This window comes from Sus scrofa, chromosome 13 (assembly GCF_054392235.1).
Source record: "Sus scrofa isolate SSC_HxYL_T2T_F1_AM1 chromosome 13, Sscrofa_HxYL_maternal_Yorkshire_Landrace_v2.0, whole genome shotgun sequence".
Lineage (NCBI taxonomy): Eukaryota > Metazoa > Chordata > Mammalia > Artiodactyla > Suidae > Sus > Sus scrofa.
Window position 1 is genome coordinate 94,900,325 of NC_139395.1, and position 25,618 is coordinate 94,925,942.

The following is a 25,618-nucleotide window of genomic DNA, read 5'->3' on the forward strand; positions in this document are numbered from 1 at the left end:
CAGATTAGGCTGGGGTTATAGGGATCTCAAGGAAAGAACTCCTACCCCAGGTCAGGGCCTAAGGTGAGCGGAGGTGAAGGGCATGTAAAAGGGCTAGGTGCTGACCTGAAAGGGAAGGGAGGATGCGGAGAGAAGCAGGAACACATCTTTCTAATCAGCTGTGAAAGCTCAGGAGGGTCCAGAAAGGTCAGCAAAGGAGAATAGGTGTCACTTGGGTTAGACAGTTATGAACCCACTTCTGCAGAGGTCACCCTGAGACCCAGGGAAGGCAGGTGGAACAACTTGCTCAAAATGAGTGAAGCTCTTGGCGCTGGAATGCAGGTCTCCTGAGGGCTGGTGCTCAGGTGTGCACCTTACCCGGGTTTTTCATTAACACAAAGACAGAGGCGGTGGGTGGGTGAGTGGAGCTGACTGGTGAAGGGTCACACAAACCCTAGGGAGGAAGAAGGAGGGCTGTGGAGCTCAGCAAAGCCGTTTGGAATGAACACAGATGAGTCTCTCTTGGGCCGTTATGGAGATTAATGGCCACAGACAAGAGCCCTCACGCATCACTAGGGAGAGGATTTCAAAGACCCTTAAAATCATTGGGAAACATTTCAAAAGGAAAATGCTCGCAAAGCAGCCAGAGGCCCGCCAAATACGCTGGCGTATAGCTCACCAGGCGATGCTTGTAATCTAATTGCCTATGAGCAAGAGTTTAAAACAATATTTACGATGTGGAAAAATAGCTCATGATTTGATTTGTACAGAAGAAACACGCCTAATGAGTAAATTAGATTTTGATCTTGCTGGCTCGGGTCCTGTGGGTGGAGCCTAGCCCTTTGGAGGGGCGAGGCTCTCCTGCCCTCCACCCCCACCCCCCACCCCCAGCACAGTCCTGCGGGGCAGCTCTGTGCCCTGGTATGACTTCACAGGCTACACTTTCCCCTTTTTATCTTGGGCCTGCCAGTTCATTAAACCCTACCTCCCCCTCCAGGAAGCCTTCCTCAACTGCGCCAGCCTTTCAGACTGCTCTAAACTCTCTTCAGCTTTGACAGTTTGAAGGGCCTGTGACACAATTGGGTTTCCATTAAGTAGAGCTGACTCTTATTGAGATTTTTGCTATTGGATTGTTTTTACTTGGTGTGCTGTCTCCTGAAGGTTGTTGGAAGTTCCTTTGCAATCCAGATTTGTTACTTTTCTTGCCTTATTTAATGGAGGCACTCTGGGTGAGTATTAATTGCTTTTGCCTGACCAACATCCGCTCTCCTGGAAAGAGCATCCTGATTCCCCTTGGGGAAATTACCCCTCTAGTTTCAGTCCAGGCTCCACCCAGCCCTAGGCATCAGAGGTGGGCATGTGACCCAAATCTGGCCAATCAGAGTACCACTCCCATCAGCTGCAGTGATTTGTTCGGGGTTGGGCACGTGACCCACACCAGGCCAATGAGAGATCTCTTTGGATGGCTACTTGGGCTTCCAGGAGAGCAGCGAGTTCCCTGGAATTGTTAAACTGGGAGAATCAGAAGCTGGAATTCTTGGTAGCTGTTCATTTACTTCGTAGGGGAAGCTTCTCTGAAAATGAAGCCAGTACATAGGAAATGGAGATGAGGAACTCAGAGAAATTCCTAGGTCTGCAAACAAACATTTGAATCTAGCCATGGGTGACTTACGCACACTTTAAACCAGTATCCTTCCCCCTTTCATTTGTCTCAGCCAGTTTGAGTTGGGTCTCAAGTCTTTTACAGTGACCTATAGTTCTGACTTACACAGTAGGCATAGGACTGTGTCCAGGATGACAAGTAGGCGCTCCTAGAATTGAATGAAATTTAGAGGCTGTCAGTCCCTCCAAAAAATATTTTTAGATGTAATTCTGTGACTGAAGTCAGTGTTTTAGACTTTTCCTGATTGCGTGCTCTGTGTTGGCTCTTCCTCTAGGTACTGGGAACACAGAGAAAAATCAGAGCAGACCCAGCCCAGAGGAGTCCACAACCTTGGAGGAAAGGTAAGAGAAGCAACGGCAAACTGCAGCCAGGGGCTCAGAGGAAGAAGTGGTACTGTGCGGAATCACTCCAACCACAGGGCTCTGGCAGCCCTTGATGCAGGAGCAGGCAGGAGACATGAGGGTAGTCAGGGCTTCATGGGGGAGATAAGAAAGGCCCCTGGGGAGGGTGACAAGTTGAATGGTGAACTTGACAACAGTGCCAGGACAGTCAAGGGGAGGAGCATTGAGGCTCCTTGCCCCAGACTTCTGGGAAGGAAGCCCCAAAGCTGCTGTTCAGCACCTGAGGGAGATCGCCTGGCTGTCTCTCTTCCTGCTATAGCGGCCTCCTCAGCCGGGAGGTGAGGTGGAATAATTAATGGGGACACATGTGGGTACTTGGGACCAGCTGAAGATGATGGGGCTTTCCAACCACATGATGAGATGGGGCACAGGTGCCAATGCTTGTCTTCATAAGCCAGTCATGTTTATCACAGCTTCATCATCTAAGGCCTTTGTGGCATCAACACCAATTTTGTGACATTTGCTTGGTATTCCCATGCTGAGGACTTTGCACTCAACCTTTGGGTTGTCTCTCAACAATAAGTCAGCTGCCATGGCTCCCACTTTTCTCATGGCACTTAGAAAGGCTTAAAGCCTTGAACCAAGTTCAAGTATGTCTCACCCAGGTGAGAGGAGCTGCTTGGCTACTATGGTGATGGCTTACCGTCTAGTAAATTAGGCTGAACTCACCTGGTTTAGTCACCAAAGTGCCCACTATTTACTGAGCCCTCTCCCTCTTCACTCAGTTGCCAGAGATAGAATAAAAAGCAGGCCATAGCTAGGAAAACAAACATGTCCACCATCATTTCATAGTGTGGGATGAATGTGGTTATGTAATGCATCCATTCATGACAAGGTACAGAAACATTCGCAGAGAAGAGTAGGATTAATTCTGTCTTGGTGGTCAGGAGAAGCAGACAGGTGCTGATGGCCACACATGGCACGGAGGCTGGGAACAAGGGTTGTCCTTCAGACGGCAAGCTTGTTGCACAGCAAGATCCTAACAGTATCAGAGTTAACATTGAAGATTGCTCCCATATGCCATCTCCCAAGAGAAAGAGTCCGTTACCCCATTTTATAGAGGAGGCAGTTGAGGCTTAGTAAGCTTCAGTAACTTGTCAAGGTACATCAGGGCCAGGATTCCATCTCAGGCTGGATGATGCAAAGTTCGGGCTCCTTTCTCTATGCCTCGCTTCCTTTTGGTTATCTACGGCTGTTGTCACCCTGTAATTCTGCAAAATGGAACCTCCTGTCTGCTGGGGGTGACCCCTTCAATCTTTGGTAGATGCCAAGTGTCACAGCACTGGGAGTGGAGGCGAAGACACTCCCCTGTACCCCACCCCCACTCTGCAGATATAAGGGAGGCAGGCTGCAGAGAGAGCCCGACTCCTGCCTTTTGGGCCCCACTCCTCTGATTGTGGGGATGGATGTCAGACTTCAAAGGCAGCAGTGCACTGTCTCTCCAGCCTCCAGCCCATGAGAAAGTGCCGAAGTCCCAGAACAAAGCCCTCTCCAGACTCACATCACCTGCTAGGCACTTAGTGCAGGGCTTAATTAAAGGAAACAGTTTCTTGGAGTGAGAGCGAGGAGTGAGTGAGAAAGTCGATAACACTAAAGACACCGCCATTAATAAAGCCAGACTCATGGTTAATATCCCACTTGAATTCAAAACAGGGCAAATAATTGGAAATCTGAGCAGGGTGAGTGGTAGGGCCAGTGGTGTGGATGACAGAGGTCCAGCAGCTGTGGGAGACCTTCTGTATGGGGAACTGGGACTGGGACAAAGCTCTTGGAATAATTCAGTCCTGGAGCCCAGTATCCTCTCGGCCAACAGCCTGAGGCTGACACCTGGATAGTGGCAATAGCTCATACTGAATAGCACTTGAAATGTGCCAGGCACTGGTCTCATTTCTTTACAAATATTAATTTACCTAATCCTTAAAAAAATCAGTCTTCTCTATTCCTGTCTATACTTACCTATCTTTCTGTCTTATTAATTAGGTACTGTTATTGTCCTCATTCTACGGATGAGGAAACTGAAGCACAGAGGGGTTAAGTAATTTGCCCAGCCTGAGCTGGGCTTTTGAACTTACATGCCATGACCTCAAATTCAAAACGACTTGATGACACTATCTGCCTTGAGTGAGCTGGCCTCTCTTCCCTGCTCACTAGATAACTGCCCTTCTTTCAGCCAGCAAGCATTTTTCTGGGCAATAATAGTAATAACCACTGTATATGATTCCTATATGACAGGTACTAAACACTTGACATGCATTATCTGCCCTTTATACCCCTGATAACCCATGAGGTGGGCACTTTCACTGTCTCCATTTACAGGGAGGGAAACTGAACCTCAGAGAGGCTAGCTGACTTCACCTTAGTCCTATGGATAGTTGGTAGCAGAGCCAGGATTCAAACCTAAATTTTCAGGCTCAAATCACAGTCCCTAAACCACTGCTAGTATGGAGTGCTTATTCTCAAAGCATCCTCATGTGGAGCCTGGGCAGGTGTGCTCACAGACAGTCATGAAGCTGGCTGATGAATGCTGCACACGCCTAGATGTCAGCATCCCCGGAGATGGGCAGGAACCATGTATGGCTCACTGAGTACCGTTTGCTTATGTCTTCAGGCTATAATCCCTGGATGCTGCCCTGTCCATACCCAGTTCTTTCTCTTCCTTGTTTTTATCCTGTCTGCCCTCCCACTTGTTCCCTAAAGCTGTTGGTGGCTACCCCCAGGAAATCTGTGCATTCTGGACCCTGTGAGAAGGTTGGGATGCATGCAGCATAGGGATCTGGCTGTCTGCTGGCAGGAAATAGAATCCACACCTATTGAAGAAGCAACATAGTAGAGTGGAAAGGGCATGGATATTGGAGTCAGACAGGACTTGGCATGACTCCCGATTTCTGAGCCTCAGTTTCCCTATCTGTGAAATAGGTGTGCATGTCCAGAGAAAGGGTGGAGAAGGCTAGCTGTATGGAGGCCCACTAAAACTTGAGGCCCCCTCTCTTTGGAGAGGGAGGGAGATTATGGAGAGATTCAAATCCTGTGAACTCTGGGGAACAAAGGGAAGGGAGTATGGACCCCGTCCTCTCATCCATAACATTGGAATGAGGGGCTCCTTAGGGTCATTATCTTGAAGGACTCCAAGGCCAGTAGTGTAGAGAGTCTTCCTCCTCTGTGATCCTATCTTCTTGTTTCTACTGGGCCTAGAAAAAGGTCACATTTCTGGTCTGAAATGTTCTCATCTCACATGTAGACAGGGATGCCTTGGGGTTTGTGGTGGGTGAGGGACAGAGAAGTGAAGGAGCTACAGTGGAGAGGATGGTTGGTGCACAGATGGAACGCTCTGAGATCATTGCCCTAGAGAGATCTCTCCTGATTTGATACTGAGGCTAACGACTTTGACCTCTAAATAGTCCAGCTGTGATAGCCAATGTTAGGGACTTTGTGCCAAGGACTAGAACTGGATTTATACATTAGCTATAAAAAGAATTGGATTTAGTGGTGTGCTGGCAAATGTTTAACAGCCACTTTCTGGGGAAGGGGAGAAGCTCTCATTTGTAGCATTTGCCAATTTCTCTGGTGTAAATACTCCCACCAAGGCTGATCACAAACTCCCAACATGACGTCACTGAACATCAGTTGGCAAGAGGTGTTAATAACTGGTTCTCATGAGCCCATACACATTGGCTCCAGCACACTCATGGGCAAATTCACCACAAGACAGAGGCAGTTCAAGCTTCAGGGCGCTTCATTTGTGGGGATCCTTCCGAAGCCTGTACAATGTGTTTGTATGGTCCTATGGGTTTGTACAGTTTGCATAAGTCATATATAATAACTGCATTGATTAAGATTCCTACTTCTTTCCACTCTGACTTGTATTGAATGGTTTGGAGTACCCATGGACATATTGCAATTTCTTTTGCCATTTTAAATATATATTCATTTTTATACCTATGTTGATTTATAATTTTATTTTCTTTTTCCAAAGAGGGCTTCAAAACCTATACATACTTATAGGATATAAGATCCTCCTCGAGGGTAAATTTGTCCTTCAGAAAATTTTGGTGATTGTTACTCTCTACCTTGGAGTCACACTGGTGTATGTAAATTATCACTGAATAATTTTTTGTAGATTAGCTTCCTAGAATGCCAGTTGCATTATGTCAAAACTCTGCTCCAGACCCTCATGGCTACCCTTGACCTCTTAACCTTGCTTTCAAGATTATCCATAGATTGATAACCACTGCCTCCCCAATTTCCTTTCTGAAAATATCTCCTTTACTTTTTATATACCCACCAAATTAAACTTTTTCCCTTGTGACATCATTTATGTTGTTTCCTCTGCCTGGGACACCTTTTCTGTTTTTCCCCTTTTGGATTTTACCAAATGCTTTTTCTGTCTTTTCAGATAATGTGGATCATGTGGATTTTTCTGTCCTTTAATATATTAATATGGTGTATTACATTAATTGATTTTGAAGCGTTGAACTAACTTTGCATTCCTGTGATAAATCCCACTTGATTGTCAAACACAATCCTCTTATATGTTGCTGGATTCAGTTTGCTAGTGTTGAGGGTTTTGCATCTACATTCTTAAGAGATAATAATCTGTAACTTTCTTGTGATGCCTTTGTCTGCTTTTGATATCAAGCTAATTCTGGTCTTACTTAATGAGTTGGGACATGTTCTCTTCTGTTTTTTGGAAGAGTTTGTGAAGGTTGGTATTAATTATTCTTAAATGTTTGATAGAATTCATAGTGAAGACATCTGAGTCTGGGCTTTTCTTTATGGGAAGTTTTAAAATTACAAATTCTCCTATTATAGGTATATTCAGATTTTCTATTTCTTCTTGAGTCAGTTTGTCTTTCTAGGAATTTGTCTATTTCAACAAAATTATCTAATTTGTTGGCATATAATTATTTGTAATATTCCCTTATGGTCTTTTTTATTTCTGTATGGTTAGTAATGACATCTCATCTGTCATTTCTTTTTTTTTTTAAATCCTATTTATTTTATTTGTTTTGTCTCCTTGTAGGGCCGCACCTGCGGTGTATGGAAGTTCCCAGGCTAGGGGGCGAATCAGAGCTACAGCTGCTGGCCTATGCCACAGCCATAGAAATGCGGGATCCATGCCGTGTCTGTGACCTACACCACAGCTCACGGCAACACCAGATCCTTTGACCCACCGATCAAGGCCAAGGATCGAACCTGTGTCCTCAGGGATACTAGTCAAGTTCGTTAGCACTGACTGAGCCATGACAGGAACTCCCTCCTCTCTCATTTCTGATTTTAGTTATTTGAGCCTTCTCTTTTTACCTTGGCCGTTTTTGTTGATCTTGTCAAAAAATAACTTTTAGATTGCTGATTTTCTCTATTTTTCTATTCTCTACTTCATTTATTTCCACTGTAGTCTTTATTGCCTTCTGCTTGTTTTGGGTTTAGTTTGCTCTTCTTTTTCTAGGAGAAAGTATTGGAAAATATCTTCAAAGCATACAGTATTGATGTCTTAGGAGATTTATTGAAGCTCCAGAGAGAAAAAAACAAGAAGTACATTATAAGCTAAGACAAGCTACACCTGTGCAAGATTATTAAAAAGGAGCAGAAATGGTCCATAGAATACTCACCTTCATCATCTACATCAGCCTATGTAAAAGACAGTGGGGATTTGGAAGGACTATAGGAGTCTTTGTGTCTTTCCAGTTCACTACTCCATGGGGAGGAGGGAGGTGCCATCCCCAAAGAGGTTAATAAACTTCAGAAGTACTTGTAGAAGTTGGGAGTGGGCTGTCAGAGGGAAAGCCTAGCACCAACCTCCAGCAGAATATTTGCTGAGTTTCAGAAACCCATGGGCTATTTTGCCACATGAAGTAAAGAGAAAGGCACTGAGAGTGATTATGATGTGTGTCCCCTGGAGTTTGGGGTGATTGTGAACAAAGACACTGCTGCCTGCTTTTTTCCAGGGACTTGAAGGGCTGACTGGAGTGGCCCATGGAGATGGGGGAGGGGCAAGGGCAGTGACAGTAGAGCAGCCTCACATGAGAGGTTCCTATAGGTCATGTGAACACCAAGGGAGGTACCAGGGCTCAAACTGTCTTGACAGGACCTGCCTCCTGGGACTAGGGAACCTGAGCAGTAAGAGGCTTTGAGGAGGACCACTTAGGGGGCTGCTGAGAAAGAGGTCAAAGAGGTCAACCAGGGGGTACACAGCCATCCTTAGGAAGCTATACTGTGCAGACAGTGGGTGTCTGTAAGAGCCTGCAGATGCATTCTCATTGCCAGTGGGTCAGCTGGGTGGTCAGCATTTTTGATGTCTGAGGTTGCAGAGGGTGAAACAGCCAGCTAGTAATGTCTTAGAACTATAAGCAGGAGTTTCTTGTTTCTTTCTCTAGTCACCTGTGCACCCCCATCACATTCAGTCCCTTTGTTATCCAGGTAGGTTATATGACATAATTAGCAAGTCCTCTTATGAGCTCTGCATGACAAAGAACATCACACACTTGGAGGTTGATTTTTGCTGTACCTTTTGTCGTGCTCCTCCTTCCCTGACTGGGGGTAATAAGAGATCCTGGGGCAAGCCTCCCCATTTTAAAGACAGGGAAGCTCAAGCCTAAAGAGGGGAAAGGCTTTGCCCAAGATTGCATAGGCTCCTGACCCCTCTGACTCCTGGAAATTAGGAAGCTGTGGCACTTGCCTAGTCATTCAACACAGACAGCTCTAATTATGAAAGGACTTAACTTGGGAGGAAAAACAGGGAGAGGATGAAATGTAGACGCTCTGAATTTCATTTTCATCATCGGATGTTTCTCAGGGAAAATGATAGTTCCAGCCTAGACAGGGAAGTGGAAATGGCCTGTGCTAATGTCTGGAAGTTTTGGAAAATGCTTTATGTTAACTCTCTTCCCCCAGCAGTCACACTCGTCTATTCAAAACTGCCAATCAACCTTCCAGCAAAGGAAAACACACACACACCTCTGCACAAATGGCTTTGATTAGGCTTAGCTGTAGGTTTAAGAAAATTTAATCATCTTAACCTGTTTAGTCTTTTTCCCTGATGAAAATCATCAGTCAGATTCCAGCATGAGCCAGTTAGAGCTGAGCTGCTGTCAGCACCGTTGTTTATGTTAATACATTATAGGCATGAAATGGAGGAAAGGAGAGTTATGAGAAAAGGTCCTGAGTGAATTAGGAGAGTGGGAGTCTGCAGCAGGCCCCCGAGGCTGACAGGCGGGGCTTTGGGAGGACTGTTTATTTATGAGTCTCAGGATAGAACCTTTTCTACCTGTTAGAAAGTATATTGAGAAACTCTAAAGTATATTTCTCTCTGTGATCAGAACCTACCTTCAACAGAACTGAGGGTCTGGAACCCAATAGATGCCATTTATTAGCTGTGTAACCTCTGGCAGGTTATTTAACCTCTCTCCATGTGGTTTCCTCATCCGAGAAATGGGGCTAGCAAGAAGGACTCGCCTACTGGATGGCTTTATGATTAGCCAGGCCTGGTGCTTAGCGAATGCCTAGCCATGCTCCCTGGCCTCAGAGTTATCCCTCCTTCCTGACACCAACAGCTCCTTCATGGTGCTCTCTCCCAGAACCCCAGACACTATGGGCATTGGCCAGTGGAGCATTCCCACTGGATGTGAAGTGGTCTGCTGGAGACAGGTTTAAAAGCCTCTAAATCTGGACCCACCTCTGTCATGAGGACCTGGGTGACTTAAGGGAGATAACTGCTTCTTTGGATCTTGGTTTCTCCTTCTGTCAAATGAGCCCACCAGTAATCCCCAACATCCACCTTCTTCTCCCTCCTAGAAAAAAATTCCCAGCTGCCCACCCCCCCAACTAAAGAGCTGCAGTTCTAGGTGTGGCCATGTGACTATGTTGGGCCATTGAACTCAAAGAGGAAATGTTACATGGAAATTCTACAAGGTCTCCTAAAATGGATGGAGAAGAAATAAGTGAATCAGCACTGGAATAGATAAACAATGGCCCATGCAAATGATGGAATATTACTCAGCAATAAAAAAGGAACAAACCAAAGATACAAACAACATGGATAGATCTCAAAAGTGTTATACTGAGTGAAAGAACCCAGACAAAGAATTATTGCATTTATATGAGCTTCTAGACCAGGAGAACTCATCTCTAATAATGTCAAAGGTGGGCATTGACTACAAAGAAGCATGGGAGAACTTCTAGAGAGACAAAAATGGGATAGAAATATCTCAGCTGAGGTGGTGGTTACATGGGTGTTTACATTTGTCAGAACTCATAAGACTCTATACTTAAAATGTGTACTTTTTATTTTAGGTAAATTATATCTCAGTCAACTTTTTTAACTAAAAAATAAAATGGCAAAGAGCTTCCTTGCCCACAGATGTGATGGTTGGAACTCTAGCAGCCATCCTAGACATGAAGAGCAGTGAACCAGAGGGAGCTTGGGTCCCTATAGATCTTATGGAGTCACTATACCAGGCCTACACTGGTGAATGCTGAATTTCTTTTATGTGGGAGAGAAACTTGTCTTGTGAAAGTCACTGTTAGCTTTTGCTGTTGCTGCCAAGTGTGCAGTTGAACTAAGTCCTGACGGAGGAAGATGCCTATAGGGCAACAGGAGGACCAGAAGAGAATGATTAGGTCAATCCTGAGACCATCATTACTACTCTGATTAGTATGTGTCCCCTCTTCTTCCTGTCCCTGGCATGCTGCTGAGGAGTAGGTGAAGTGGAGATATGGGGCTGGAACAGCTCCCCTGGGGGCCATGCCAGACTGAGCCCAGGAAGGCCCAGTCTCATTCATCACCTCCTTGCCTCCTCTGCCTACTCCTTCTAGGTCCTGACCCCACTATCAGGGAGAAGTAGACCTGAAACTAAGAGAGTGGGTCTTGGAGAGCTTTTATGCATGTGTCTTGGGGTAGAGGTGCCTGCTCACGTGGGAGTCTCCCTTCTCAGTAGGGAAGTCTGAAGCCCAGAGATGGTCAAGGACTGGGTCAGGCTGCAGTTGACGATCTAGTCTGATCAGTGGCAGGGCCCCTTTCAGTGCATTTCCCCCATGTCACCCTGAGCCTGGGTCAGGAGCTCTCTGACAGTGGAGGTGGGAGGTCCCAAGTGTGCCTCAGCAGGTTGGAGGAGGAGGTGAACTGGCTGCCTTGAGGCTGGGCCCAGTGCTTGCCTCCTCTCAGTGCTATATGCCAATCACAGTCATGTTTACACATGCCTGCATGGGTAGCTAGTGGCATGTGTCTTCTCCAGGCCAGAGTGCAGAAAGGGATGGACCACGAGTACCCTTGAAATGTTTGACAGCAGAGGTGGGGTGCTTTTCCTTAGACCTCCAGGTTGCAGAGTGGGGACACTTCATCCCCTTAGACCAGGTGCAGAGGAGGAAATCCTGCTGTTGCTACAAACACAGACACACATGCACATTCTGAACTGGTCCTAATCACCCAGAGTCATGTGTAGTAAACTAAAGATGGGCACCTCTTCTTTCTTACTGTTCTGATTGAGAGTGGTATCTAATTGCCCTTTCCTTGAGTCTGGGTTGGCCATTAGTGACTTAGGATACAGCAGAAATGATGTCCTTGAATTTTGAGGCTAGATCGTAGGAAGCCTTGTGGTCTCTGCCGGACATCTGAGAACATTTACTCTTAGAACCCAACCACCATGCTATGAAGAAGCCCCAGCCAACAGATGACACCTAATTTCCAGAAGTGTAGGTTATCTTAGAAGTGGATCCTCCAGCCCTGGTTGTGTTGCCCGAGCTGATGAGCAAAAATGAGCTTTCCCCACCAAGTTCCACTCAAATTGAATATTCATAGACAATATTAATGATAAGCCGTTAGGAGCCATTGTGATAAGCCATTATGTTTTGGGGTGGTTCATTATGCAGCAGTATATAACTAGAACACCATCAGTTATACATGTATGTGTAAGAGGAAGTGCTACCTTCTTTCAAAGGAATGCTGGAAGTCTGCCCAGATTTTATCCCTGCATCCCTTCTGCAGGGGACAGGGCAGATAGAGGAGCTGTTCAGGACCCCAAGTTTGCCTCATCTAGGAAGCCAGGATAAAGGAGAGGGCAGCACCCAACAAGGTTGGCCAGAGGGTATTTGGGGCTCTCATCACTCTCTGGGCCAGAGGCTGTGTGAGACTCCTGTGTACCCTTGCCCAGGGACTCACATTCACACATGTACTTTAAGCATTACTCAGAAGCTAGAGTTAAAAGCTGCCTGGACTGAGAAAACTTGAATCCATTTTTCTTTCTGCATCCGTCAGTGACTCAACCTCTCCATTGTCCCCCTCTTCACCAGGGGTAAGTGGATGATAAGTGCTGGTGAGAAGGAAGGGAGGAGCAAACTGTGTGGGCTTGTAAAGAGCCATCTGCTATGAGATCAGCATCCCCAGTGCTGGCAGGTTTGGCGGGATCTAGTGTGTTTAAATGCACACTATCCGTGTGCATATTAATATCCGTGGCAGCTCTGCTGGGTGAGGGGTCTGGATGCCCCTAGGAATCTGTCTGGCTCACTGCTGAACTTACGAATTCCTTGGCCCCACCTTATACAGCCTGGTCTCTAGAATACAGAGGGGGCTCTCACAAGGGAGGGGTCTTTTTGCAGTCCGGCCTGTGGGCAGTAGAAGGGGAGTCCCTGATTATCATAGTATCCTGGAATTTAAATCAGAGAGTCACTCTTTCAGTCAAACTCTGTCCTCTCCAGGATCCTTTCAAAATGTAAATCTTTAAGAGAAAATTTAAGAAGCTTCCTAAGAATGTAGCATAGTAAGTATGACATGTGATATACCAAGAGATGGGGGTAAGGTGAAAAAAATATTTACCAGCAGCCAAAATTTGCTTCAGTCTAGCTTTGAGATAGGAATTGCTTTATATATTACCCAAAATGTCTGTAGGAAGACCCATTCTTAAGTAGTGATGCCTTATATATGCTGAACAACTTTCCAAGGTCACTATGCCTGATGTGTTTTAAGAAATAAAAGAGAGGTTTGAAAATATTAGTGTAACACAAGATACTTTTTAAATGCAGATTAAAGGCGAGAAGTAACTTCTAGGAAAATATATGTAGTAATTAAATTATAAATTCAATGGATGAATTAATAATAGACACAGAATTAGACACACAATAGAATTAGACACTGCTAAAGAGAAAATTAATGAACTGATAAAATAATGCCTAAGAAACTATCTAATATGCAGTCCAGACAAAGGCAAGGACAACAAGATTAAGAGACATGAAGGACAGGGTGTAAAGATCATACATGTATTTACTTGGAGTTCAAAAAGGAGAGAAAAAAATTACAGGAATAATGGGGGCAGCGGCAGTCTTCAAAGAAATAATGGCTGACATATTCTAAGAATTGTTAAAAGACACTAAAACTCAGATCTAAGAAGCACAACACGTAAGACAAGTAGAAATTCACAACCACATAAATTTTGTTGAAACTGCAAAACAAAAGACATTACTTTTAAGTATACATACATTTCATCATTATTCCTTTTATGTGCTTATGCTAATGCACTCTTTTGTATGTATATTTCATTAGAAAACATTTTCGATGCCTGTGAGCTTCTAAAACGAAGAGGTGTGGCTAAGTAGAGCTGGCTAGAAGGTATCTTTGAATTCAGTTTTGGAGCTCCCAGGAGAGGGAGTGTGGTATATGTGGAAGCACTTAAATTTGAAGTCAGAAGACCTAAGGTTAAAGTGAGTTCTGTTGTTTCTCAACTGTGTGATACTTAGCAAGTTAATTTACCTCTCAATATATACCCTCATTTATAAGAGGAGGATAATATTATCCACTTTTTGGTGTGTTTGGCAGAGATTCAAATAATTCTTGGGCGGGGACACCTTAGCGATGTGTAGCCAAAGTCCCTTCTCACAGAGGGGACCATGAGCCCTGCCTCCAATGCCCTTGTTTTCTCTTCTTGGCCAAGCCAAATTGCACCTGCCCTGAAGCTCTAATAACAATTACTACTGTTTACTGAGCACCCGCTAGGAACCTAGCCCAAGGCTAAACATCTGCATGCATCCTCACTTTTCCTCACAAGAGCCTTGCAAAGAAGAGCTTTAAATGGAGAAGCTGGAGGCCAGAGGGGCTAAGCCACGTCCCCCGAGTCGTGCAGCTACAGAGTTAGAATTCCAGCCCAGGTCCATTATAACCCAGAATTTGGACCCCATCCTGCCACTTCTCAGCAGCCCTTTTCCAGAAGCATAGTCCTGAGGTGTGTGCCGGGGCCCTTGCCCCAAGTCCTGTGGCCCAGCTTGTTCACATCGTCAGTGTGCTGTGAGACTGTGGTCAGTGAGAATTCAAAGCCCACTCTCCATGTTTGGGTGTTCAGGGAGCCTCACCCAGGAGGCCAGAGCTGGTACACCTGGAAGCCTGAGGTCCCAAGTCCCTTTCTCATCCCCAGTGACCCCAGCCACAGCCCCTTGGCTGGCAGGAGCTTTGGAATCAGCCACATGAGGGTTAGAATTTGGCTCTGACTCTTCCCAGGCTGTGTGACCCCAGGCAGTTTGCTTCCCTCCTCTGTGCCCTGGTTCCTCCTTGTAAACTGGGGAGCGTGATCTCCGAGGCCAGAGCCCATAGTGAGGTGGTTAGTGGGAGATTTGAATGTTAGGAAGCCCCCTAGAGGAGAGTAGAGACACTTCATGGAAACTTCAGGGGCCTGGATGATCCACTGCCTCCCCATGGGACAGAACATCACAGCTGCCACAAGGACAGGGTCCAAGCAGGGAGGACCCTCAGAGTTCAGGCTTCCTGAGGCTGCCCCATACACTGCGCTGTATGAGCTAAGTGGTAGGGTAATTGGTCTCCACCAACAGAGGAGAAAGAACCTCAGGCTCAGAGGGGTTATGTGGCTTGTCAAAGGCACTCAGCAACTCTTTATTGCTAAGGATAGTGAGGATAATGGTAAAATAGCCAAACTCAATGGCCGCCTTTGACTTTTTCTTCATGGTCACTCTTGCCTTCTTCTCTTTCACATTACCACTTTCACCCCTCCCTTAGCAACTTCTGTTCCCTCAGTGATCTGTTCTCTGAGCTGTTCCTCCTGACCAGATTGATGAACTAATTTACACTAGTGTGTGAATGACCCTTCTTGCCTTCCTCTTTACTCCTTGGAGGGGCTTGTCCTTTGTAAAAAAGATGGATGCCCAAGCAGTATACTGCTAATGGTGGAATATCAGGTACCAGGGCAGGGAGAGATTTTGGGGGGGATCTCCCCAGAGTTTGTATATCACCTTAAATGTTGGATGAAACATCAGAAACTGCTGGGTGTTTTACAGCTTTCACCTGGCAGAAGTGGTGATCTCATCTGTTCTACTTAGTAAGTATCCACCTTCTTGCTGTTGTATTGCTGACTGGCTTTTCATTGGGAAAATTCCAGACCTGAAGGCCAGTGTGCCCATGGGCTCCAGTCCCACACCCCTCTTGTGATGTGACAGATGCATCACTGTCTTTGAGCTTCTGACTTTTCATCTCATTACAGGGGTTACCAGCCCCTCCTTACCCCCCAGTGTGGATGATAACTAGATCAGGTGTGTTTGGCAAATGTGAGCTCGTGTGGAAATTCTTTCTGCTTTGTGCTGCCCGCTTTGGGGTTGTCCTTCCCCATGTTGATAGTTCCAGTTGGTCTGAATGAGAATGTAGTCCTTTGTTTCCTCCTGCTCTGGGCCAGGCCCTGGCTTGGGTGATGCCAAGCTCACAAAGAAGGCTCAGCTGTGTGCCCATCATGGTTAGCACCCTAGTAGGGCACACATCCCATTGCTGCCTATCGGGCACCCCCTCTTGCCACCCTGGAAGCACATGGTCTCTAGTCCTGAAGCCTTCGAAGGCTGCTTCTGACAACCCCATAATGTCCCTCCAGGGCAGCTCGCACTTCGGTGACCTGGGAAGCAGGTACTGCTGGACTCACCCCCAGCAGATGGGCTAGCCCTAGAGGTCAGGAACCCTGGTCACTGTGTCTGGGTCCTATCCTCATGTGTAGAGAACCTAACCCAAAACACCCCTTGGCAGGCAGTGGTTTCTCTTGCACCTGTATTCTAGGGTGGACCAGAAAGGTGTATTTCTGGGTGGACATGAAATGGGTGACTGTAGGCCAGGGGTTTGTTCTTACAAGAGATAGAAGGGAGTTTGGGGGGGGTGGAAGAGAGTTGGAGGTAAATGGAAATTGGGTAGGTAGAGAATTGGGGGTGTAGAAGGAGATTTGTGAGTGGAAGGGAGTTTGGGAGATGGAAAAAAGTTGTAGAAGAGAGTATGCGGGTGGCAAGGAGCTGCCAGAGCAAGTTCCCCTCCGAAGCAGCTTGGCAGTGACGAGCCTCTAGTGACGTAGAGGGATATGACTTCTCCCAGCCCTGGAGTCCTCCATTTACCAAATTCTTGGGTCCATGTGGTGGTCCTGTACATGGAGAATGCCCAGGAGCTCAGCTAAGGGGAGTATGAGAGGCCATATTCCCCTGGGAATGAGTCTGTCCATTGTGGCTCTGTCAATTGAACAGTGACAACAGTAGTAGTGACAGTGAGTCTTATTCTCTGCTGAGCCCATAATTCTCTGCAAGGTGATGTGCCGAGGGCAGTTCACCCTACCAAGAGTCCTGGGAGCGGGGTGTGGTTATTATTCCATTTTGGTGTTGACACACTGAAGCTTGTAGAAGGGTAAGAACCCATCCAGGTCAATGTAAGGAACTGAGTGGGGTTTTGAATTCAAAGCCCACATTTTTCAGGTGGTGGTGGTGGGGGTGTTATTTTACAATGAAAGATAATGTGACACAATGTAGCATTTTATCAATTTGAGGATACCTATGTCATTTTAACATCTCTTTATCCTGCATTCTGTGGCTCATTATGGTTTAATCAGGAGCCAGATTCTTTTTGTCTTTTTGCCATTTCTTGGGCCGCTGCCGAAGCATATGGAGGTTCCCAGGCTAGGGGTCAAATCAGAGCTATAGCCGCCGGCCTACACCACAGCCACAGCAGTGCGGGATTGGAGCCGCGCCTATGACCCACACCACAGCTTACGGCAATGCCGGATCCTTAACCCACTGAGCAAGGCCAGGGATCAAACCCACAACCTCATGGTTCCTAGTCAGATTCATTAACCACTGAGCCACGACGGGAACTCCCAGGAGCCGGATTCTTTAACCCACTATGCTGGGCTGGGGATTGAACCTGTATCTCGGCAGTGACCAGGGCTGCTGCAGTAGGATTCTTAACCCACTGCACCAGTCCTACAAACCAGGGAGGAACTCCTAGTTTATTTCTTCATGGTGAATAGAAATGTTGTACTTAATCATCAATGATATCTTAGATTCAATGTGAGTAATATAGACATTTTTTTCCTTTCATAAAGGTGAGTTTATTGAGTAACCTGTTTGTTTCCCCCTGTTTTGAGATATAATTGCCATGTAATATTATATTAGTTTAAGGTGTATAAGATAATGACTTGATATATATACAGATCAAAGTGATTACCACAATAAATTTAGTTAATAATATTCATCACCTCACACAGTTATGCATTTTTTCTTATAATAAGAATTTTTAATATTTACTCTCTTAACAGCCTTCACCTATGTAATACAGTAGTGTTAACCCTAGTCACCATGCTATATTACATCCTTAGAATTTATTCTTATGAGAACAAGAAGTTTGTACCTTTTGATCACTTTTTACCCATTTCTGCCAATTCCTACCTCTGATTACTTCCTGTTTTATTTTTCTGTGAGCTCAGTATTTTACTTTATTTTTTAAACGTTATTTTATTTTCAGATTCTACATATAAATGAGATCATATAATCCTTGCTTTCTGTCTGACTTATTTCATTTAGCATAGTGCCCTCAAGGTCCATCTCTGTTGTCACAAATGGCAGGAATTCTTCCTTTTATGGCTGAGCAATATTCTGTGTACGCTACATTTCCTTTTTCTGTTCATTCACTGATGGACACTTCAGTGTCTTGACTATTGTAAATAATGCTTTAGAGAACACAGGTACAACTATTTTTGAGATTTTGTTTTCTTTGGATATATACCTAGAAATAGAATTGCTGGACCATATGGTAGTTTGTTTGTTTGTCTGTTTCTTTCTTTCTTTCTTTCAGCTGCTCTCACAGCATACAGAAGTTCCTGGGCCAGGGATCCCACCTGTGCCACAGCAAGTGACCCAAGCCACAGTAGTGACAATTCCAGGTCCTTAACCCATGGAGCCACCAGGGAGCTCCCTGTTTTTAATTTGAGGAAACCTTGTATTGTTTTCCATTGTGGATACACCAATTTACCTTCCCACCAAGAGTACACAAGGGTTCCCTTTTCTCTACATCCTTGTCAACACTTGTTATCTCCTGAGTTGTTGATAGTAGCCATTCTAGCAGGTGTGAGGTGATGTCTCATTGTGGTTTTGATGTGAATTGCCCTGATGACTAGTATGTTGAGCACCTTTTCATGTACCTCTTGGCCATTTGTATGTCTTCTTTGGAAAAATGTCTATTCAGTTCCTTTGCCTATTTTTTTTCTTTTTTTTTGTATAATGATTTTTATTTTTTTCATTATAGGAACTTACAGAATGGGAGAAAATAATTTCAAATGATGCAACTGACAAGGGCTTAATCTCTAAAATATACAAACAACTTATACAACTCAACAGCAAAAAAGCCAACAACCCAATTAAAAAATGGGCAAAAGACCTGAATAGACATTTCTCCAAGGAAGATATTACAGATGGCCAACAAGCACATGAAAAAATGCTCAACATCACTGATTATTAGAGAAATGCAAGTCAAAACTACCATGAGATACTTCCTTTGCCTATTTTTAAATTGATTGTTTTGTTTTTTGATTTGTGGGGTTTTTTTAATTTACAAAATTATTTTGCTTTTTAGTTGTATAAATTCTTTATATTTTGGATATTAATCCCTTATCAGATACATGATTTACAGATCTCTTCTCCCATTCAGTAGGTTATCCTTTCATTTTGTTGATGGTTTCCTTTGCTCTGAAGATTTTTAGTTTTATATAGTTCCACTTGTTTAATTTTGTTTTTGTTGCCTTTTCTTTGGTGTCAAATCCAAAACGTTATCACCAAGATCAATTTCAAGGACCTTACCCCTGTTTTCTTTTATTAGTTTTGTGGTTTCTGGACTTACATTTAAGTCTTTAAATCTTTTGTCATTGACTTTTGTGTTCAGTGTAAGATAGGGGTCCAATTTTATTCTTTTGCATGTACCTGTCCAGTTTTCCCAATACCATTTGTTGAAGGGACTGTCCTTGCCCGAGTGTAACATTCCTGACTCCTTTGTTGTCAATTAACTGGCCATGGATTTATTTATCAGTTCTTTGTTCTGTTCCATTGGTCTGTCTGTTTTTATGTTTTTATGTCAATACCATACTGTTTTGATTCCCATAGCTTTGTAATATAGCTTGAGGTCAGGAAGGGTAATACCTCCAGCTTCATTGATCTTTCTCAGGATTGCCTTGGCTCTTTGGGGTCTTCTGTGGTTCCATACAAATTTTCAGATTGACTGTTCTATTTCTGTGAAAAATGCCATTGGAATTTTGATAGAGATTGCATTGAATCTGTAGGATTTTAATTTGTATCTCTAGTTTCTTTCATCACTGTGTTATAATTTTCACTGTATAGATCTTTTGTCTCTTTGGTTAAATTTATTCCTAGGTATTTAATTCTTTTTGTATGCAATTCAAAATGACATTGTTTTCTTAATTGCTCTTTCGGATAGTTTGTTGTTATTGTGTAGAAGTATAACTTATTTTTGTGTATTGATTTTTAGCCTTAAGTATTACTGAATTCATTGATCAGTTCTAACAGTTTCTATATATATAATATCATGCCATCTTCAAATACAGTTTTACTTCTTCCTCTCCAGGTTGGATGCCTTTTATTTATTTTTTTCTTGCTTACTTACTCTTGCTAGGACTTCCAGACTATGGCAAATAAGTGGCGAGAGTGGGCACCTTTGTCCGGTTAGTGATCTTAAAGGAAAAGATCTTAGATTTTCACTGTTGAGTATGATGTTAGCTGTGGGCCTGTCATAACATGGCTCCTATTGAGTTGTGGAACATTCCTCCTGTATCCAGTTTGTTGAGAGTTTTTATGATGAATAGATAGTGAATTTTTTCTGATGCTTCTTCTGCACCTGTTGAAATGATCATATGATTTTTATTTTTCATTCATTTTGTGTGGTTTATCACATTGATTTGCAGATGTGGACCATGCTTGCATCCCTGGAATGCATCCAATTTGGTCATAGTGTATGATCCTTTTAATATATTGTTGGATTTAGTTGGCTAATATTTTGTTGAGGATTTTTGCATCTGTCTTCATCAAGGACATTGGCCTGTTAATTTTCTTTTCTTGTAGTGTCCTTGTCTGGTTTTGGTATTGGGGTAATGTTGGCCTCGTAAAATGAGTTTGGAAATATTCCCTCCTCTTCTGTTTTTTTGGAAGAGTTTGAGAAGAGTTGGCATTAACTGTTCTTCAAATGTTTGGTAGAATTCATCAGTGAAGCCATCTGGTGCTGGACTTGTTTGTTGGAAGGTTTTTGATTACTGATTTAATCTCCTTACTGGTAATTGGTCTGTTCAGATTTTCTCTTTCTTCATGATTCTGCCTTGGTATGTTGTATGTTTCTAGGAACTTACTGATTTCTCCTATGTTGTCCAATTTGTTGGCACATGATTGTTTATAGTAGTTCTCTTATGAGCCTCTGGTTTCTGTGTGTCAGTTGCAATATCTCTCAAATTTTTTATTTTATTTCTTTGTCTCCTCTCATTTTTTCCATGGTGAGTCAAGTTAAAGGTCTATTGTTTGTCTTTTCACAAAAACTAGCTCTTAACTTCATTGATCATCTGTATTGTCTTTTACATCTCTGTTTCATTTATTTCTGCTCAGATATTTGTTATTTCTTTCCTTCTCCTAACTTTGGTAAAATCTCCCACTTTTATCCACTGCTCAATCTTGCCTTTCTGGCCAAGGGATGGGGGGACAGCTATTCATCACAGACTAATTTATTTATCTTTAAGATAAATCAGAAAGGCTTTTGCTAAAATTGAGTTATCTAGGTTGACTGTATAAACCTTAGGGAATACCAGAGGGTTTGAAGAGGGTCATAGAAATATCTCCTGCCCCACTTCAGGGGAGAGCAGCCTGGCTTAGGGGAGGCCCAGCTGGGGGCCTTAGTCCTGACAGGTTGGAGAGAGGACTGTAGTCACTCTCAGGGACTTCCAGCAGGGACTGCTATCCACTAGTGTGAGATATGACAGGACACTCACAGATGCTCAGAGTCCTGAGCTTGATGGGACTGCTGCAGAGAAGGGATGTTGTTTGGAGTAAACTGGCACTCAGGGAAGGCCTCCGGGAGAGAGGCTCCGGGAGTGAGGGTTGGCAGGGTGATGTGAGGAAAGGGAAGAGATATGGACACTAAAAGACTCCAGGGGTGGTACGAGGGAGCTTCTGTGAATTGGCTGGGCCCACAGGGGTGAGGCAGATCTGGAGATATCCTGCATCTGAATAGGAAGGGGACCAAGTGACCACGTGTACATGGTGAGCTGAGATTGGTGGCAGCAGCAGTCACAGCATGACCAGAGGCCAGTGGTCAAAGACCAGCAAGGAACATCCAGGACCAGTCCCAGCATCAGGCAGAGGCACCTGGGGGGAGAGGCAGGAGTCCCTCTTTCCATCTCCCAGCTTTCATCTCCCCAGGAAAAAAGAAGGGAGAAGGAAGGAGTGCTCTGTTGACTGGGAATTGATTGAGAAGATCCCATGGAGACTGGGTCTCCTGTGAAATGGCTGGATGGTTGCCTGCCAGCAGTGGACATGGGTCAAGAGCCAACCTAACCTAGATTGTGAAATAAAGAAAGACACAACTTTGTCCCCTGGGGTCTGGGTGTGTAAATTCACACTTTCCTCTGCATGTGTTTAGCATAGCTCTACTCCAAGATGGGTCTCCTCCCCTGTTAGAGATGGGAATTGAGGTGCAGAGGCTGAAGTTGCTTGTGCAAGGCCACGGCAAGTGGCTAGGCTGGAACTTGAGCATATCTGTCTGACTCTAAAGTCCCTGTCTGTTCCCTTGGTCTCACTGTCTGTGGTCTGCTCCCTGGGGATCCTGGGACAGCATATCAGCTGCATCCCCAGCATACAGACCCACGAACCCAGAGAAGCACCCCCCAGCCATGCCTGAGGCCTGGTTTCCCAGCTGCTTAGCACCACCCGCTGTGGACAGAGCTGGAGATCATGGCTATAGGAAACAAGACTGCCTGGGCCCTTTCCTTCCTTCCCAGTACTGAGCACTGATTGGAGCATATTTCTGGAGTCTGCTTGAGGACCAGGCTCCGTGCACAGAGCACCACAATGATTTGTCTTCTGAAGGCCTGAAAACATGGTGGAGAAATCTTGATGAGTTGATCACGGAAGATGATGCAAATCCCCCGGCCTTTGGTGCAGACATCTCCAGCCGAAAGATACCACCTCCAGATGTGGTACCCTCCAAAAATAGCAGGTGGAGTCATCTCCCCTGGCTAATTGTTCTAAGTGGGCCCTTGGCGCCATCTGGAAGTGGGTCTCGTCAGTGTACCAGGACGTCACCCCAATTATCTTGCGCGCTGGCTCTTCAACGCCAGCCCCACAACAGAGGGGAGGCAGCTGTCTCCACTTCCTCCTCGCCCATGGCAGCTGCTCTGCCTCCGATGTGCACTGCACACCCTCGCCCCACTGGCCCTGCCAGGGGAAGCCATTCCCCTGGAGGAAGATCCCAGGAGCCTCCCGGAGGCAAGATTCTGGCAGAACGAGGCAGCTGGCAGTTCCTCTCCCGGACTGCAGGAAGGCAACTAGAGCGGGTGAGGATAAGGGCTATTTCTCTTTTCTTCACTCCGGGGAAATGCAGGCCAGGTCACGCTGCTGGCAGATGCTACCACTCTGGAAGTGCGGCATCTGCTCTAGATGGCTTGCCTGCCAACAACTCTGGCAGCCAGGATGGGAGATGGGCCTGTGGGTCCATCTCCCCCTGGGTTGTGGGCATCTTGAGGGCAGTGCCCGACACAGGCAGGTCTGGGACAGGCTCTCAGCTGCTCCGGGACTGTGGACAGGGCCTCTGCCCACCTCAGCCTATGAGCTGATCACCTGGTCTCCCTGCCTTGTCCACTGGTCAGTTCTGAGGAGTGAGAGATAGTGGTATGCTCAGAGAGAGCCTGACTCGTGATGGAGTGTTGGGAGTGCACAGGTGTGCTTGGGAGGGGCACGGCCGGAAGGGGCGAGATCCAAGTCAGCGACTTGAGCAGCTGTGGAAGAGGAGAGAGGAAAAGGATCCTGACTGGGGCCCCTTTAGCTTGGTGCCGGCATGCCTGGCCCTGGGAGGATGATGGAGGGAGGGGCAGAATGTCTTCCAGGGGAGCAGGAGGTATAGGCTGCTAAGTATGGTCCATGGAACTAGAATCACAGAATGTTGGGACCAGACAGGTCCTCAGATAGTTATCCCAATTATATCTGCAAATCTTCCGTCAGAAAGGATTTCATTGCAATTTGGGGAAGTTAAGCTTCAGAGAGGAAAAGTGACACACACACTGCCAACCAGAAAAGTAGAGGAATTACTGAACATAGACCAAGAGGCTGGAGACATGCAGTGCTCCCACCAGTCCCCCTGACTGCTGCCACTCTTCTCTGAAGGCCTGCCCCTCCAGGTGGAGCCAAATGGAGGGGCCCCTGGCTTGGAACCCTGCTAGAAAGAGCCTGCAGCACCAAGCAGCCAGGCCTCTACCATTCAGCTTGGTGCAGCAGACATTCCTCAGTGATGTGGCTGGGCCAGTACTGGGCACATTGCAGGCAGTCCCTGTCTTCAGGGGGCTGTGGTCTGGCAGGAGAGGCCATCATGGCAGGGTGAGCAGTGCTGTGGCAGAGCCAGGCTCCCCTTGTAGGTCTGCTTTGGGTGACTTTGTGCATGCCATTCCCATGGCTCCATCCCTTCTCTTCTTGGAGAACTTCTGCTCAGCCTGCAGAACTCAGCTCCAGCTTCGCCTCCTCCAGGAAGCCTTCCTTACCTCTCTTCTGTGCCCTCAGAGCCCTTTCTCTGCATGTGTGTGTGTGCTCACACACATGTGTACACTGGTTTCCCTCTGTCAAGTCAGGCCATCCATCTCCCAACTAGACTGCGAGATGAACTTGAACTGTAGCAGGAGGGGCTTCCTGCTGGTGAAGGAGTAGGGGTGAACCCTGCAGCTGAGGTCACTTGACCAAGAAATCACAAGAAAACCTCCTCTGTATTAGATGTCCTGGGCTTTGGGAGTGGGAAGCAAATATGGTCTAGTCCCTGGCTTTAGGGAATGTGCAGTCTGGTGGCAGGGAGATGAGTTTGGCTGAAGGATCCACCAGGCAGTAGGTGGAGACCATCTTAGATGGCTCCAAACATCAGAGCCGCCAGGGAGAGCTGGTGGCGGCTGTTGGGCCTGCATTCTGGGCAGGAAGCACTTGTTGAGCTTCAACAGGCTTAATAAAAGGGAAGGGTGTTCCAAGTGGAGGGAACAACAGGAACAAAGACAGGGAAGCAGGAGCCTTCAGAGCGCTTCAAGGTCAGGCAAGCTGTATGGGAGCCCAGCTCACAATCCCAGAGCAAAGAGCGGGAGAAGCTGAAGAGGTGAGTTGGTGTCTGTAGCTGCCAGGACCGGCGGGCCCCTTGCATCCAAGACATCCTCTACAGAGGACACAAGCCAGAGAGGCCAGGACACCTGCCAGGAGCCTGGCCCATGGGAGGGTGGGGTGAGGTTGTGCGTCCATCCCACATGCTGAAGCTTACCCAGTGGACAGTAAGGATCTTCACACAGGACCGAGGTCTGGATGGACAAGCAGAAAGGCAGGAGGTCTGCGTCTCCTCTGCAGGGCCATGTGAAGTTTGGAGGGCCCCTGTGCCCCACATGAATCTACCACTCACCTGTCATGGTGCCTTGGGCTCCCACTCAGGCATTGTTCCATTGGGTTAAGGGGCTGCCTCCTCTCAAATGCCAGCACTCTGAGAAAAGATGGCATATCAGGCCTCATATACCTCCTCAGAGGTCAGTAGGATTGGGCTACAGAGACTCACTGGCTCAAGGGTCCTAGGAGGCTGAGGAGGAGGGGTGAGGTGGGGCCAGACAGGAGGACACAAGGGCCAGCGTAGTCCCAAGGCAAGCCTAGGCCTCAGGTCTTGCCTGAGGTGTGGGACAGTTGACAGGTGGCCAGGCCAGCTGTCACTCCATCAGCCCACAGCTCAATGGGACCTGGCCATGACCCAGGGCTGACCTCTGTGAGTAAACTGACCACAGGACTTCCATGAATGGATAGCCCCTTGCAGGCTCAAAAAAGAATGCAGTAGGAGCTTTGTGTAGTTAACAAGGAACCCTTTCCAGGAAATATTAAATGAAAAAGCCATAGACAACAATATACAAATAATATATACGTATATGTGTATATATATATTACTGTATGAATATATATGACTATATGCATGTGAAATGTTTCTGTTAAAAAAACAAAACTGGAAACCTAGGGTAGAGATGCCTGTAGATGTCTGTTAGTGCATAGAAAGCTCTGGAAAGAGCCATGGTGTCTGATGACA

General features: G+C 45.9%; 1 protein-coding gene across 4 annotated transcripts in view; it reads left to right on the forward strand.

Moving 5' to 3' along the window:
• MRPS22 (mitochondrial ribosomal protein S22) overlaps positions 1-25,618 on the forward strand; it is a 225,757-nt gene that overhangs the window by 114,606 nt on the left and 85,533 nt on the right. For 2 of the 4 annotated variants that reach the window (XR_014824022.1, XM_021069535.2), the window contains exon 2: positions 1,917-1,983. Coding sequence is in view for 2 of the 4 variants with exons in the window: in XM_021069535.2 (XP_020925194.1) it covers positions 1,917-1,983 (67 nt within the window). In the remaining 2 variants the exon portion in view is untranslated. Of the gene's footprint in view, positions 1-1,420; positions 1,611-1,916; positions 1,984-25,618 lie in introns of those variants that run through there. The other 2 variants (XM_021069534.2, XM_084989846.1) reach the window with 2 other exon arrangements.